This window comes from Propithecus coquereli, unplaced genomic scaffold (assembly GCF_000956105.1).
Source record: "Propithecus coquereli isolate 6110/MARCELLA unplaced genomic scaffold, Pcoq_1.0 Scaffold126, whole genome shotgun sequence".
NCBI lineage: Eukaryota > Metazoa > Chordata > Mammalia > Primates > Indriidae > Propithecus > Propithecus coquereli.
In genome coordinates this window covers 1,867,670-1,883,638 of record NW_012136747.1, presented here as the reverse complement: position 1 = coordinate 1,883,638, position 15,969 = coordinate 1,867,670, and the positions used below count along the sequence as shown (strand labels likewise).

Below are 15,969 nucleotides of genomic sequence, written 5' to 3'. Positions count from 1 at the left end.
GGGGTCTCGCTCTTGCTCAGGCTGGTTTCGAACTCCTGAGCTCAAACAATCCGCCCGCCTCGGCCTCCCAGAGTACTAGGATTATAGGCGTGAGCCACCGCGCCCGGCCTATCAAACTCTTTTTTAAACATACAGTATCACCTTGATGCAAATTTGGGGAATGACAGAAGAAAATAAATTTCCATCCTAACTCAAACATTTTTAATATATTGTTAGTGTGAATATGACTTGTGTCCTCAAGTGGTTCTCCTGCCTCAACCTCCTGAGTAGTGCTGCAGGCCTGCACCACCACACCCGGCTGATTTTTCTATTTTTTGTAGAGACGGGGTATCACTCTTGCTCAGGCTGGTCTCAAACTCCTGGCCTCAAGCAATCCTCCTGCCTTGGCCTCCCTGAGTGCTAGGATTACAGGCGGGAGACACCGTGCTTGGCCCACACTCTCCAAGAATGCCTTTACTAGCTGTCTTTTTCCAAATCAGGATCTAATTTTATAAATTACACATTGCATTGGTTTTACCTTTTTTGTCTCTTTTAATCTAGAACAGTACCCTGCTCCCCCTTCCTTTTTCCCCATGACACTGACTTTTTGAAGAGACCAGCCCATTTTCTTGTAGAATGTCCACCGTCTGGATTTGATTGATTGTTCTTTTTGTCCTCTACATTTCCCTTACACTGGAGGTAAGATCCCAAAGCTTGCTTAGATTCAGGTTTAACATTTTTGGCCAGAATTCTTCATAGGTGATGCTGTACCGCTAGGAGACGCCAATGTCAGTTGGTCTTGCTACTGGTGATGCTAAGTTTGACCCTGGGTTAAAGTGGTGGTAAACAGATCCAGCTATTGTGAAGGTACTTTTTCTCCTTTTCCTTAGTAATAATGTCCTATAAGTTAATTTACTGAAACAAAGGGTGTGCACATTTTTAAAAAACGAAAAACTTTCGATTATTGTTAAATTGCCACTAAACAATTATGCTGCTCTTACACTTCAGTTAGCATGCTTTTTTGCACCTATTTGCCTGGTTCTTTCTTTCTTTTTCCTGATTACAAAAGAAACATATATATCATGCAACATTTAAAAGTTGCAGAAGTACACAGCATAGAAAGTAAAAGTACCTGTAATTCCAATTCACAGAGATAATTGCTGAGAACAATTAGGCATGTCATTTCATTTTTTTCCTAAACATATTTACATTTGTTGATTATTGTTATTAATTTATACAGAAATGGGCCCATACTGTAATACTGTTTTGCTACATATTTTCATTGAGTGGAGGTTTTTGCTGGCAGAAAACCTTGATCTATCCTATTTTTTTTTAAACTTTGGTCAAATATATCATAAAATTTGACATTTTAACTATAGTGTTCAATTGAGTGGCATTAATTACATTCATAATGTGCAATCATCACCACTATCTTCTTTTTAAACAGCTGTAGAATGGCATTCCATGGTGAATGAGCCAGAATTTATTCAATCAGTGCCCTATTTATGGACAATTGGGCTGTTCTCTTAGAAACAGTGCTTGCCTATCTCATTTATTTGAATTTTTTTTTTATTTCAGCATATTATGGGGGTACAGATGTTTAGGTTACGTATGTTGCCCTTGCTCCCCCCTCCCCCTTTATTTGAATATTTTAATAAGATAGCTTTCTGGAAGAGGAAGAGCTGGTCAAAAGGTACAGACATTTTCATTTTAATAGATATTGCCTAATTGTCTTTCAAAAATGTTAAACCTCTTTACGGTCTAACCAAAGGCTAGGTCTAAGACTGGTAAATTATTGATTTGTCTTATTAACTGTTTGCTCACAAGGTTAACTGATTATTTAACCCTGCCCAATAAGGAAGAGCTGATTGGTAAAGTAGAAGCAACATTCCTTGGTTTAACTAATTGGTATTTATATAGTGCGTCTTATATATCAGACTTGGTGTTCAGGCATGAGGAGTTTAGTTATGAATAAACAGACAGCCCTCCCCACGGGAGCTTACAGACTAGTGGAGACAGACATCTCATGAATGAATGTCAAGAAGAGGTGAAAGGGCGTATGTATTAGGAGGTTCCGATTGGGCTGGGTTTCAGGGATGGATTCCCTGAGAAAATGAAATTTATTTGGAGTTTGAAGGATCAATGGACATTCCCTAGACAAAGGGCATTTTGAGAATGGGAGTAGGTAGAGAACATTTTAAGAAGTGGAAACAACATGTATAAAGGCTCTGTGGCAGGTCCCTTTAGAATTTGTGCTGTCCAAAGAAGTTCATCATGTTCAGTGCCCTTGAGGAAGGCAGATTCTGAATTATTCAGAGACTAATTATTCAGAGATACCACTGCTGGGGCCCCAAACACAGAGGGGTTTCAGTGGGATGGGAGGCTTTCTAAGGCAAATTCTAACAAATTACAAATTATCTAAAGGAGAGAAGAAAGAGAGACACCTAAATAAATCAGCCTGGAGTTTTGGAATTAGTCATTCAAAGTTAGATGGAGGGCAAGTAACCAAGGAGGAATACTACAGAGCAGCTGGAATACAGCCGAAGGGAGCCAAATGAGCTAAGTCTTCTGAAAAATGCTAATCAACCAAAAGGTCCTTTAGAGCTTTGTTTGCAGTAAGAAAAACAAGAAGAGGCATGTTGGTTCGGGCAGTATCCAGAGGAGGAATACAGCTTCACCACTCCTAGTTTTGCATGCATTTCCTCTATGAAGGAAAATAATACTGTATAACACATACTGAGCACTTATACTGTGAACAGGCCATGTGCCAAGCAGTTTATGTAGATTATCTCATTAACACTATGAAGTTTATCTTTATTCTACGAAGTTTTTCTTTATGGCAAAACTAAGATTGGGGGAGGTTAAATAACTTGCCCATGGTCACGGCAGGTAAGTGGTAGAGCTGGGATGGGCAATCTGACTACAGTTCTTCAGTACGAGTTATCACACTGTGCTGGGAAAGGGTGGGTTATGTGAGGTAAGCAGGACTGGCCCAGCAGCTACAGGTAGCACAGTCTAGGAGACGTGGTCCCTCTCAGAAAGAGAGAGATCTGAGCTTGCATCTGGATTCACTGCGTACCAGGTATACAGGTATATGAGTTCTTTTTTTTTTTTCTTTTCTTTCCTTTTTTTTTAATTTATAAAATATTTTCTTTTTCACTTATGTATTTATTTATTTATTCATTCATTCATTTATGCTTTCCATTCCAGGGTATATGAGTTCTGACTGAACTCCCTGATTGTCAGTTCCCACATCTGTGAGACAGGAATAATTGTTACCTTGTGCTGTTACATTGGGAATTCAAAATAGTCACAGAAGGTGATTGGCACAGAGCAGATGCTTAATAAGTAATTGTTTTTTATTCTTAAGAGTAGGGGTTGGGTACCCATAGCTAGTCATTTTTTACGTATGAGAGATAAGTGGCCCATGAATGAATGATACTTAGTGTCTTAGTCCATTTTGTGTTGCTAAAACAATACCACATACTGGGTAATTTATTAATATAAAGAAAAGACATTTCTTTTTTTTTTTTTTCTTTTTTTTTGTTTTCTTTTTTTTGAGACAGAGTCTTGCTCTGTTGGGTGTTGCCTGGGCTAGAATGTACCATGGCGTTAGCCTAGCTCACAGCAACCTCAAACTCCTGACCTCAAGTGATCCTCCCTCCCTGGCCTCCCAGAGTGCTAGGATTACAGGTGTGAGCCACCATGCCCGGCCAAAAGACATTTATTTCTTACAGTCCTGAAGGCTCTTACAGTCCTGGAGGCTGGGAAGTGCAAAATCCAGGGGCCCACATCTGGCAAGAGCCATTACACAGTATTATCCTGTGGCAGAAGGTGGAAGGGCAAGAGCATGTGAGAGAGGGAGAGAGTGAGAGAGGGAGAGAGAGAGAGAGACACATTCAGACAGACCGTAGCACATGGTGGTCTTGCCTTTTAAGTCAGTCTACAGGCTGAACGTATTAATATGGCGGAGCTCTTCAGAGTCTACACATGACATTTCATGCATTTTAAACCTCTCACAATACTGCTGTGAAGTAAGGCTGAGATTTTTCCCTGTGCAGGTGTGAAAAGCTGAGGCCCCCAAGAAGTTAGGTGAGTTGCCTAAAGCCTCAAAGCCAAGCCAATACCTTTTACTTTTTTGTTGAGTTTAACATAGAGTGAGTGTTCCATCCTTATTAATGAATAAACCTGAGCTGTCTCATGTGGCAGTTTAAATTTAATTACAGTTCAATAACACTAAAAACTCTGTTTCCACTGGCCACATTTTACACGTGGCCAGTGCCTGCCATATTGGACAGTGCAGATCTAGAGCATGTTTGTTGTGGCAGAAAGTCTCTTGGGCAGTACTGACTGCTATGAACAGACACTTTCACATAGTTGGAAAGCAGAGCAGTATTGTGATTAAGGATGAAGCATGTAGGTGATTTCATTTGTTACTAGCACCATGAAGTTTATCTCTGTTTGGGGAGAGGCTTAGGGAGTTAAGTGATTTGCCTGGGTGGGTCAGCCTGGCTTAGTTTGAGTCCCACTTGCTACCATGTGGCCTTGGTCATTCATCTACCGTGCAAGCCCCAGTGTCCTCTCTGGGAAAACAAGGTTGTCATAGGAGCAGCTTCACTGGGTGGCTGAGAAGATTAGGTGATGTAATATATTCAAGGTGCTTAGCACCATGCTTGTCTCACAGTAGGTACTCCATAAATACTCTTTGTTTACCCATAAGTTGTGTTCTGTATCAACATATTTTGTCCTTTTTTCCGCCCAATTAGCATTATTTCTTAAGCCTGATTTTACCTAAAAAGGTATTGATATATAGTCCATAGTTTGCTTCTTAACTGTGCCCATGCTGTTGGCAATTGGGACTTTACCTTTTCCCAGTACTTTGATTAGGATCACAATTTATTGTTTTGCCTACTGGTCAAGACACTAGGTATTGTTACACTTGTTTTTATTTCTTTTTTTTTTTATTTTATTTTATGTTTTATAGAGACAGGGTCTTACTCTGTTTCCCAGGCTAGAGTACAGTGGTGTGATCGTAGTTCACTGCAGCCTCAAACTCCTGGGCTCAAGCGATCCTCCTGCCTCAGCCTCCTAAGTAGCTAGGACTATAGACCATGGCACCATGCCCAGCTCATTTAAAAAAAAAAATTTTTTTTTTCTTTTGTGGAGACAGGTCTTGCTGTGTTGCCCAGGCTGGTCTCGAACTCCTGGCCTCAAGTGATCCTCCCACCTCGGCCTCCCAAAGTGCTGGGATTGCAGGTGTGAGCCACCGCACCTGGCACTTGTTTTTATTTCTAAGGAAACAGAAGCTTAGGGCAGTTAATTTGTAAAAATAAAGAAATAGATCTGTATATAAACATTGGAAAGATGTCTCAGATATGTTAATAAATGAAAAAGCGAGATGCAAAACAGCTTGTGTGATTTCTTGTTTGTGTAAAGAACCCAGAGGGGGTTGTATGTGTGTGTACATAAATGCACAAGGGTAATAGTAATAGTAGAAACCATACTCAGTGCTTTATATAATTTTTCCTGATCTTCACAGTAGCTCTATGAGAAAGTGAGTGTTTAGAGAGGTTGATTGTCCAAGACCAGTCAGTAAGTAGTGGGACAGTCTTAAACCCGGGTTCACTGCCACTCCACCCCTCTGCACTGAGCTCCTCCCCCTGTCGCAGGGGTGGTACTTACTGCTGAAGCTGAAATGTGCTGTGTTCTCTGCACTGGCACTGTTGAAAGTCCTCTGATGTGTCATTGGTGGGGTTTGAGCTGGAGGGCAAGCGGATGGGAAGTCTGCACGGGGGAGGTCACCCCTGCCGCGGTAGGTTAGGATGGATGATGGCTGGGGGTGCTGTTTCCGAATGTGGCCTGTTCTTACTCCTAAGTGACCTGAATAGGGAATGGCAACTGTGGACCCAAACTGGGTTCAGATGCTGAGGTTAGCAGGGTTTGGATTTACATATTGGGGTGACACAAAGAAGGGAGCCTGGGGGAGTGGCTTCAGCTTTGCCTCTTCCCTCACCGAAGGGTATGATCCTCTAAATGGAGAACAGCAGCCACCTGGAAGGGAAGCAGCTTTTCCTTTCCTGCTGTTGTTTCTTTGGATTCATTTCTCGTTCCTCAATCATAGTGTACCCTGTGAAGGCTGTCATCCATGGTTTAAAATTAACTAACACAGACCCCATCATAACAATCATTTACCTATTGTGACATAACAAATTGTTCCCAAAGTTAGAGGCTTAAAACAACAATAAACATTTATGTCTCACAGTTTCTGTGAGCTAGGAATTTCGGAGTGGCTTGGCTAGATGGTTCTGGCTTGGGTTGCTGAAAAAGTTACAGTTGAGATGTCAGCCAGGGCTGCAGTTATCTGAAGGCTTGGGTTAGGGCTGGAGTGTTTGCTTGCAAGGTGGCGCACTCACATTCCTGGCACGGTGGTGCTGGTTATTGGTAAGAGGCCTCTGTTCATCTCTAGGTCAGCCTTTCCCAGGACTGCTTAACAACATGGTGACTGTCTTTCCCCGGAGCAATCCAAGAGAGGGAGCGAGCCAGGCAGAAATGGTCCTTTTTATGAGTAGTCTCAAAGTCACATAGCATAGCTTGTCATTGTTAGCAGTAAATTGATAAGTCTACCACGCATGCAACGGATGGGGAATTAGGCATCACCTTTTGGGGGGATGAACATCCAAAGCTCATGCACGGGGTTTTCCTCATTCATTCTTTTGCCTATTCAGCAAATATTCATTTAGTCTCTAGTATGCACCAGGTAGTTCAGATACAGAGATAAATAAAGCTTGATCTCAACCCTCAAGGAACTTATGGTGTAGATAGAATAGTAGATATGATTTGGGTAGTGCTTTACAGCTTAATCAGAGCTTCCGCAGATGGTCTCATTCAACCTTCTCAGTATCCCATGTGATCACTAGAGCTGGTTGCAGCCTCATTTCCTATCTCCTCTGGGACTTAGACATTTATGCAACTTACACAATAGAACTTGACTTTTGATTCCCAGCAATTTTGCCTATAAATCCTTTGCACATTTTCTTCTATCCCAGGCTGTGTTTCTTGTGACTGCTGTGTCATCCCTGTGGTGCAGATGAGGAAACTGAGGCTGCAGGCACTAAACAGTGTTTGACATTTTAATTCCTCAATTTTTTTTTTTTACCATAATGAGCTGTCCTGAGGATAGTGAAAAAGGTGGACTCCCCTAAGTACTGCATTGACTGTTGCCGTTGTCTTTCTTCTTGCAGAAAGCCCTGGGTGTGCGGCAGTATCATGTGGCCTCAGTCCTGTGCCAACGGGCCAAGGTGGCCATGAGCCACTTTGAGCCTAATGAGTACATTCGCTATGACTTGTTAGAGAAGAACATTAACATCGTTCGCAAAAGGTAAGGCTGCAAGTGGCAGCTTGTGGTCGCTACTACAGGTGCTGCTTCTGCTCCCTTTCAGGCAACCTAGGAGATGTTTGGGGAAGGATGGTTCATCATGCTGGCAGGGTTAAGGTATTCGGGGCACAAAGGTCCCTGCTGAGGAAAGGCATTCTGGATCGGTGGTGGAACCTCTGCCCTCTCTGCCAAGGAATAATCCGTGTTATCAAGAAGCCTCCAAATGAGCCATACCAAGGCCTTAGGTGAGCTTTGGTGCTGAGATCTGAACCTCCCAACCTTTTCAGGGCAGGCCTCTGAGCCTGGGCCAGTCCTCTGGGAGCTGTCAGGTGCAATGGCTGGAGAATCATTTGTATTTCCTCTAAAGTGCACAGGCACAGAGGAGAGCTCAGGTCTGAGACTCAGAAGAAAACTAAGGCAGAATCTTCAGCATGTCTTTTTCCTGGGCCTCGTTTTCCTCATTTGGTAAAATGAATGGTCGGCTTTGCCCTGCTGTCCTGTGTGTCAGGTCCTGGGCTAGATGCTGCCACCAGAAGGATGAATAAGGTACCACACAGGAGGATGAGAAAAGGGGGCTGGCAGTACACACCAGCTGGCACTGCCCTGGGAACTTGACCCACTGCAGACAGGACTATGCCCTTGCCTACCTGGTGGCTTCTTTGATACTGATGGTCGTAAACCTGGGGAGGAGCGGATGTGAGTATATCCGTTGTACAGCTGAGCCTCAGGTGGAGAAGCAACCTGCCCAAGGCCACATGGTACGTGAGTGGTGGTACCTCGTCTTTGTGTCCTCATCCAGGGTTCTAACTGCTATCCCATACTACCCCCTCTCACCACTTTGCTTCCTATGTAGTAGTTCCTCACTTCAGTTTTAAGGGTAGGGACTATCTGAGTCTTTATCTCCAACAGCCTCTAGCATAGCATCACCTAGTTACAGTAACAACCTGTTAACTGTTCTTCAAAGACAGGCGTATTAATAGTAGCTACCCGGTTGTCCAGTTTGGCCTACACATTATTTCTGTTCTACTCAACAACCCCTGTAGGTGGTTGTTGCAAATCCCTTCTCTTTTTGCAGATAAAGAAATTGAGTGTCAGGTGGGGAAATACCCTGTCTAAGGTCATGCATCTATTGAGTGGTTGCCCCTAAACTCAAGCCCGAGGTTTCTCAACCATGGCTCTAATGACCATGTGACCAGCCAACTGCAGCCTCCCAGTGTTTGTCCGGCGTTCTTGTGGCTATCATCCAGGCTGCACATTAGGATCCCCTGGCAAGCTTTTAAAATGACCCCACCTTGGCCCCACTCCTGGCGATTCTGGTGCAAGTGGTCTAGGCCTTGCTATTCAAAATGTGGTCCATGAGCAGCAGCATTCTCATCACTTGGGGGCTTGTTAGACTCCCAGGGTCTCAGACTCCACTCCAGCCCCACTGAGTCCGAACCTGCCATTTAACAGGATCCCCAGGGACTTGCGTGCACGTCAAAATGTGGGAAGTACTGGCCGGTTCCCCAGCTGATTCTGAAGTGTAGTCGGAACTAAGAACCACTGTCCCCATCAACATAGGACCTTATACAAATACTTGTTTCCCAGGAAACAAGTTGTTTATTCTTGGAGCTCTCAGACCATGGCTCATTGGAAAAATGATGGATTTTCCTTTAATCTACAAACACTTCCACCTTGCTCTTCATTGGCGTGGAAAGAGAGCTAACATAGAGGTTTGCTTTGAGATAACTTGACAAAAAAGTGTTACTTGCCACTTAGTTTTGGCTTAACAACAAAAAAATGCCCTTTAAGGTACTGGGAGATCAGCCCCACAACAAAAGAATCATCTGAGGCCCGGCGTGGTGGCTCACGCCTGTAATCCTAGCACTCTGGGAGGCTGAGGAGGGAGAATCGCTTGAGCCCAGGAGTCCAAGATCAGCCCGGGCAATATAGCAAGACCCTGTCTCTACAAAAAATTAAAAAAAATTAGTGGAGTGTGATGGTGCACGCTTGTAGTCCCAGCTACTCAGGAGGCTGAGGCAGGAGGATCGCTTGAGCCCAAGAGTTTGATGTCGCAGTGAGCTGTGATGACGCCACTGCACTCTAACCCTGGCAACAGAGTGAGACCGTGTCTTAAAAAAAAAAAAATCATCTGGTCACATGGTCATTAGAGACATGGTTGAGAAATCCTGACATAGAGAAAGAAGGTAGAGGTGAGGCTATTCTAAAATGACTTCTAAAGAATTTTTTAGAAGGCCAGGAGATTTGCTGGGGGACTCTTCCTTCACCCTGTGTCTGTGACAGAAGGGGTCCGATTCTCTGTTCTTGGGAACTGGGTCTGTGTCATCCAGAACAGCAGAGGGACAGAGGGACATTGAAGACCCATTTTGTCACCCTCAGTTAATCTTCAAGGAAATGTGATAATGAACCAATCTTTAGGCTTTGTCACTGTCAGCTTTTTATACAACTTGAGACAAATGCTTTCAAGGTCTTGGGTTTTTAAGCCCATGTGCTATTTTTTGTCTTCCTGGGTCCCAGAAAGAGGGGCTGTGCTCTGCTCAGTGAGTCATTGCCCGTACACCAGCCTTGGAGTTGCTGCTGCAAACAGGGCAGGCTCTACCTCCGGCTAGTTCTGTTTTTGTTTATGGGTCTCACCAGGGCAGAGCTAGAGAGATTCTCGGAATGGCCAGTTGATCTGCTGTTACCCTGAAAGCCAGTGCTTTAGGGACTCTTACTTTCCAGGGCTTAGGTAAACTTGGGAGTGAGGGGCTGGCGGAAGGCAGTTTCTCTACTTTCTCAGCAGAGTCATATTGGTGATAACAATAATGACAGTTGCACGCTAACTACGTGCAGGGCCCTGTTCTAAGTTTCCAAGTGTTGAGAGACGGTAGAGGTCAACGGAGAGGGCACAGCCAGTGAGCCGCGCTGCTGGCTCCTTGTGTTCCAGCTTTGCCACTCGCTGGCTTTGTGATCTGGGAGTGAGCCGCTTCACCTCTCTATGCTGCGGTTTCGTCATCTGTGTTGTGAGGATAAAATGAGTTATACACGTGAAAGTGCTTAGGACAATGCGGAGCTAAAAGTAAATGCTGTGGTGACGCTAATCTGTAGTGACAGAAAGCAGATCAGTGGTGGCCAGGGGTGCGGTGGGAAGGCGGAATTACCAAGGGGCCGGAGAAAACTTTTTGCGAGGAGATGAATATGTTCAGCGTCGTGATGGTGGTGCTGTTGTCACAGGTGAATGCTGTGTCCAAACTTACCAAATCGTGTGCCTCAAATATGTGCAATTATACTTCAGTAAAGCTGTTTAGGAAGCAAGTGCTGTATAAGTGCAAGCTGCTAGCGCATGCCAGGGCAAGAGGTGGACTTTAGAGCTGGGTTGGCTGAGCTCCGAGAGCAGTTGCTTACCTGGTTACACAGTGGCTTTAGTAACAGGGTCAGGCTTACACCCAGAGCTTCGGACTCCCAGTCTGATGCCTTTTTTTCTTGGCCTCAGACAGTAGAGCATAGCCTATTGGTTGTGAGTGGAACTCTGCTCCTTCCTAGGAGGTCTTGAGTTTGCCCTACGCTCTGAGAGTTGGGGGAGCGCTGGTGGCAGGCAGATCCTGAGGGCTGCTGTGGCAGGCAGGGGGCAGCTGCTCTGTTGTGTGGGCGGCCAGGTTGAGTGGGCGGCAGCAGGGGGTCAGCTGGGAGCGGGATGGGAGGAGTGGTCCTGCACAGAGCTCAGTCTAGACGAGCGGAGGCTGGTGAGGATGCGGCAGTTGAGTCCTGGCAGGGGCTGCACCCCCCTCAAGGGCCAGGCTTAGACTGCCATCTTGGCCCTGATGAAGAAGGGAGGGTCTAGGAAGAAACGAGAAGAAGAGGACCAGTGAGAGGCTAGAGGCAGTGACTGGGTTTCAGTTCTTGAGAGCTGACAGCCACACCTGTCTCAGTGGGGTGGGAGTGAGGGCTGCTAGTGGGACAATCGAGGTGGAGGGCTACATGTGGCAGGAGGGTCAGATTGGGTGAAGGGGATGTGGGTACTGATCCCTGGTGTCTTAGTGGGGCTGAGGGCACAGAGAGAAGTCGAGGACCCAAGGGGAGACTCTAGCTGCAAACTTGAGCCATAAACATCACTCTGCTGAGCCTGTTCTCTCTTATTTTATTACACGACAAGAATACAATGAAGATTAAGTGATGAGGTATACACATATAGGTGCTCATTAGATGATAACAACTAATATACTGGAAAAGCAAATATCCTTTGAATAAACCAGCCCTGTCACCTCTTGCGATGTTATCATTCACTTACTCATCAAGTAATTTTGGAGCACCTAATCAGCACCAGGTGCCGCGCCATGTGCTGGAGGTACCACCATGAGCAGGACTGAGCCGTCCCCACCCGAGTGGGACTCGAGGGCCTAAGTACAGGCTCCCTTTCCCTGTCACGGCTGCCGTGTGCACTGCGAGGGAGAGACTGTGGGTGGGCGGAGGGGGTGCAGCCGGTACCAGGGCACCTCTCTCCCTTCTCCCCCCAGATTGAACCGGCCTCTGACCCTCTCAGAGAAGATCGTGTATGGACACCTGGATGACCCGGCCAACCAGGAAGTCGAGCGAGGCAAGACATACCTGCGGCTGCGGCCAGACCGCGTGGCCATGCAGGACGCCACGGCCCAGATGGCCATGCTGCAGTTTATCAGTAGTGGGCTGCCCAAGGTGGCCGTGCCATCCACCATCCACTGTGACCATCTGATTGAGGCCCAGGTCGGGGGCGAGAAAGACCTGCGCCGGGCCAAGGTGAGCTTAAGGTGGCATGGGGGGGCAGAGGGGTGGGTGCAACGTGGGATGAGAGGCACAGCCCTCACAGGAGGGCGAACCAGGGCATCACCTCCAAATTCTAATGGGCTTTTTGGTTTAGTCTGCTTTTAAAACTTGTTTTTGCTTTTTTCTAATTACCATTTGCTCATTGTGAAGTTGTTAAAAAATATGGAGAAAGCCTAAAGAAAATAAAAATCATCCTTAATCTTACTACACTAAAGGTCCTTTCCCCATTACGTTAGAAAGACGAGGCCGATGCCAGGGCTGACACCGCCGTTGCTCTGGAGAGGCCAGTGCGGGTTTCCCTTTCTGCCCACGCAGTGGGGGCACTTCTCAGCACATCTGTGCCAGCGTCACACGTGCACGCCCACTCATCTGACCCTGTCAGGAAGGCAGGCCAGACAGTGTCACAGTTTGTCAATTTGAGGCAGCCAAGGCACTGTACAGTTGAGTTCCAAAACTACGCGAGGGCACGATTAGGGCTGAACCTGCTCCCAGCTCCCACTCCACTGCGCAGCCTCCTTTGGGGGCCCGTGTTCTGGCGTGAGTTTTGCTTGACTCGGAGGTGGCTCTGTGCTGAGCTGAAGAGTTTCTTCCTAGACTTCCCCCACCCTTCCTCATGAAACCAAGTCCCTGCTCCTTCTCCCAGGTTTGGCTTATGGCGCCTTTGTTTTGTCCCCACTCTTGGCAATGGCAAGCCTCTCTCTCCCAGCTCTGGCCTCCCCGCTCTCTGCCCCCCGCAGTGGGAGTGGGCGCCCTCGAGGGGAGGGCTGTTGGCGAGAGCTGAATGCTGGCAGGGCTGCGGCCCGGCTGGCACGGAGTGGGCAGCGATTGAAAGTGCTTCGGCTCCCAGGGTCAGCGTGGCTCAAAGAGCCTCTCAGACCCATGGGAAACACTCAGGGCAGCTTTCCCATTTGAGCCCTTTCTTCCCACCCTGGCCCACTGGTGTGTGTCCTGGCTACACAGTGTCTCTTTTCCACTCCGCTGAACGAGTCCTGCCTGCCAGCTGGCCGTTTCCATGTTAGCAGCAGCGGTGGAGGTAAAGTTGGGGGAGTTCCGACAGTGCCGGAGCTGCACACGGCCAGGAGCCTGGGTCTTCTTCGGCCCTGGGGACCACTGCGCACTGCGGGCCACTCCTTTCAGGGGCTGGCCCTCTCCTTGCTTTATGGATCTACCTTCTGGAGATGAGATTCACAGAATCATGGGATTTCAGAGCTCATTTCCTCACTTGTTCAACAAGTGCTTATGGAGTGTTCTTTACGTGCTGGGCACCATCTGGGTGCTGGAGTTGACGGGAACAGGACAGGGGCCTGATTCATGGACCTAGCAGGGAGATGGGTGCTGCGCAAGCGCAGGTGGGAAACTGCAGATTTGTGCGTGTGTCAGGAAGGGAAAGTGCAGGAGAGTACAAGCCAGGGGTCTGATTGAGGCTTCGAGGGGAAGGGACAGCGAACATTCTAAAAAGAATGTAAGCAAAAGTCCCAGGGCAGGAAGAAACTTGATGCTTTAGCAGAATTTAACGGGGGCCTGTAGGGCTGGAGTTCTGTGTGGAAGGGAGGGTGGTACAAGGTGGGCGGGGGCGGGCCAGGCAGGCCCTTGAGGGCTGTGGGAGAAGCTGTGGTCACCACACTAGGAGTCATGGAAGGGTTTACGCAGGAGAAGGATATGGTCACTTTTACATGTATTTGTAAAGAGTCCCTCTGGCTGGGGCCCGTGGAGGCAGAGTGACCTGTCCAGGCTCGCACAGCCAGAGAGGGATCCAGGCTGAGTTCAGGCCGAGACTCTGGGGCCACCAACACAGACACACGCTGCCCATGCACCCAGACACGACTACAGCCTCCTGCGCTCCGTACCAATTTTGTAAGTGAAAAAGCCAGTATATTAATTATTAATTGGAAAGAGACTGTTTCCCAAGTTCTTTGTCCGCCATTCTTTTATTTAGCTGGGGGACCCAAATGGGTCCTCAGAAGGTTACATGGTAGGTCTGGAGTTTAAATGAAGGGGGTAATGTGGTTTCAAAAGTATTTTATCAAAGGCCTGAGGGAGCTGACAGTGGGACACTTCTCTGCCATGAAGCACGGTGCTCCCATGCCCAGAAGCCAGCTGGTCTCATTTCTTAGTTCCTCCTCTGGGACTCTCTAGAGTCCACCATGGTCCCACCCCTTTTGTCACTGGGGTCAGTCTCACTAGCCCAGGGGCATGCCCTGTCTTCCTCATATCAGCTGTGTTGTGGAGCCCTCCCTGCCCTCGAGGAAGCATCCTTTATGGGCAGCGTGGCTGCAGCTCATCCCATCATTGTGTTTGTTGAAACCTCCTTTTGAGAACAGTGGTCCATGTGACAGCCGTTCATCTGGGGCCCATCCAACATGTTACCAAGTGTTGAGCACCTACAGCATGCCAGGCACTGGTCTAGGTGCTCTCTCAGATGTAGTCCCAGGCCCTCCTCCTTAGAAGGATGCAGCTTTATTTTAAACTAGAACATAACACTTGGGCTCTGTGGTTAAACAGGCCTGGTTTCAAGTCCTGGCTCCTCTGGCTTCTTCTCCAAGTTATGTTACCTCTGAGCCTCTGTTTTTGCATCTGTAAAATGGACTTGATGACAATCCTCTCTCCCTTGGTGGGTTGTAAGGATGTTTAGCATGATGCAGTTGCCACAGTGTGTGTTCAGTGATACCAACTGGGGTTACAGATGAGGCATCCGAGGCTCAGGTGGAGAAGCAGCGGCCCACGTGGGGACCTGGATGTCCGCCCGATCCCACTGCTTCCCTGTGAGAGTCCTCCCCTCACCCTCCACACCCTGGCCTGGTCAGACCATGCTGCCACCGCATGTTCCTTCACTGCTGGCCTTGGCTGGGGACTTGAGTACCACAGGGACCCTTGGCGATTATTTAGCCCAGTTCTTTCTACAGATAAGGAAACTGAGACCCAGGGACTTGTTCCAGACCCATGTCCCAAACCAGGTGTCATAGAACTGGGGCCCTTTCTGTTCCCTTGTGTCTCTCCCCGAGACTGCCAGCAGAGACTGTGGGCCAACATCCTTGTCCTTTTGGAATTATTTTTAGAAGGTCTCCAAGAGAGGGCCTGTCTTCACAGTGCCAGCATTTCAGAGTCGTAGGGGAGGTGGTATGGAGGGAGGAGGGCTCAGCAGGGTCACCCTGACACAACTGTGTTACTGATGCTCTCGTTATTGATTTGTCCCAATAGGACATCAACCAGGAAGTTTATAATTTCCTGGCAACTGCAGGTGCCAAATATGGTGTCGGCTTCTGGAGGCCTGGATCTGGAATCATTCACCAGGTAAGGCAGGGCTCAGCGTCCAGGCTGCACTGAGGTGACCAGAGAGTACCTTCTTGGCCTGTGGGATCAGGGGACTGGCGGGGGGGACTAGATGGCATCTCAGTCAGCTCTTGGGCTCTTCCTTCTTTGTTTTTACCTTAATCCTCACTATGTCAAGTTATATATTCTCGGCCAGGCGCGGTGGCTCACGCCTGTAATCCTAGCACTCTGGGAGGCCGAGGCGGGTGGATTGTTTGAGCTCAGGAGTTCGAGACCAGCCTGAGCAAGAGCGAGACCCCGTCTCTACTAAAAAAAATAGAAAGAAATTACCTGGACAACTAAAAATATATAGAAAAAATTAGCCGGGCATGGTGGCGCATGCCTGTAGTCCCAGCTACTCGGGAGGCTGAGGCAGGAGGATCGCTTGAGCCCAGGAGTTTGAGGTTGCTGTGAGCTAGGCTGATGCCATGGCACTCACTCTAGCCAGGGCAAAAGAGTGAGACTCTGTCTCAAAAGAAAAAAAAAAAGTTATATATTCTCATTCTCCACGTAAGAAGTTAAAATAA

General features: G+C 47.5%; 1 protein-coding gene across 1 annotated transcript in view; it reads left to right on the top strand.

The window, feature by feature from the left end:
• Positions 1-15,969, top strand: part of ACO2 (aconitase 2, mitochondrial) — a 46,863-nt gene that overhangs the window by 16,907 nt on the left and 13,987 nt on the right. The window contains exons 2-4 of the mRNA XM_012638108.1: positions 7,221-7,357; positions 11,848-12,106; positions 15,332-15,424. Of these exons, the coding sequence (XP_012493562.1) occupies positions 7,221-7,357; positions 11,848-12,106; positions 15,332-15,424 (489 nt within the window). The remainder of the gene's footprint in view (positions 1-7,220; positions 7,358-11,847; positions 12,107-15,331; positions 15,425-15,969) is intronic.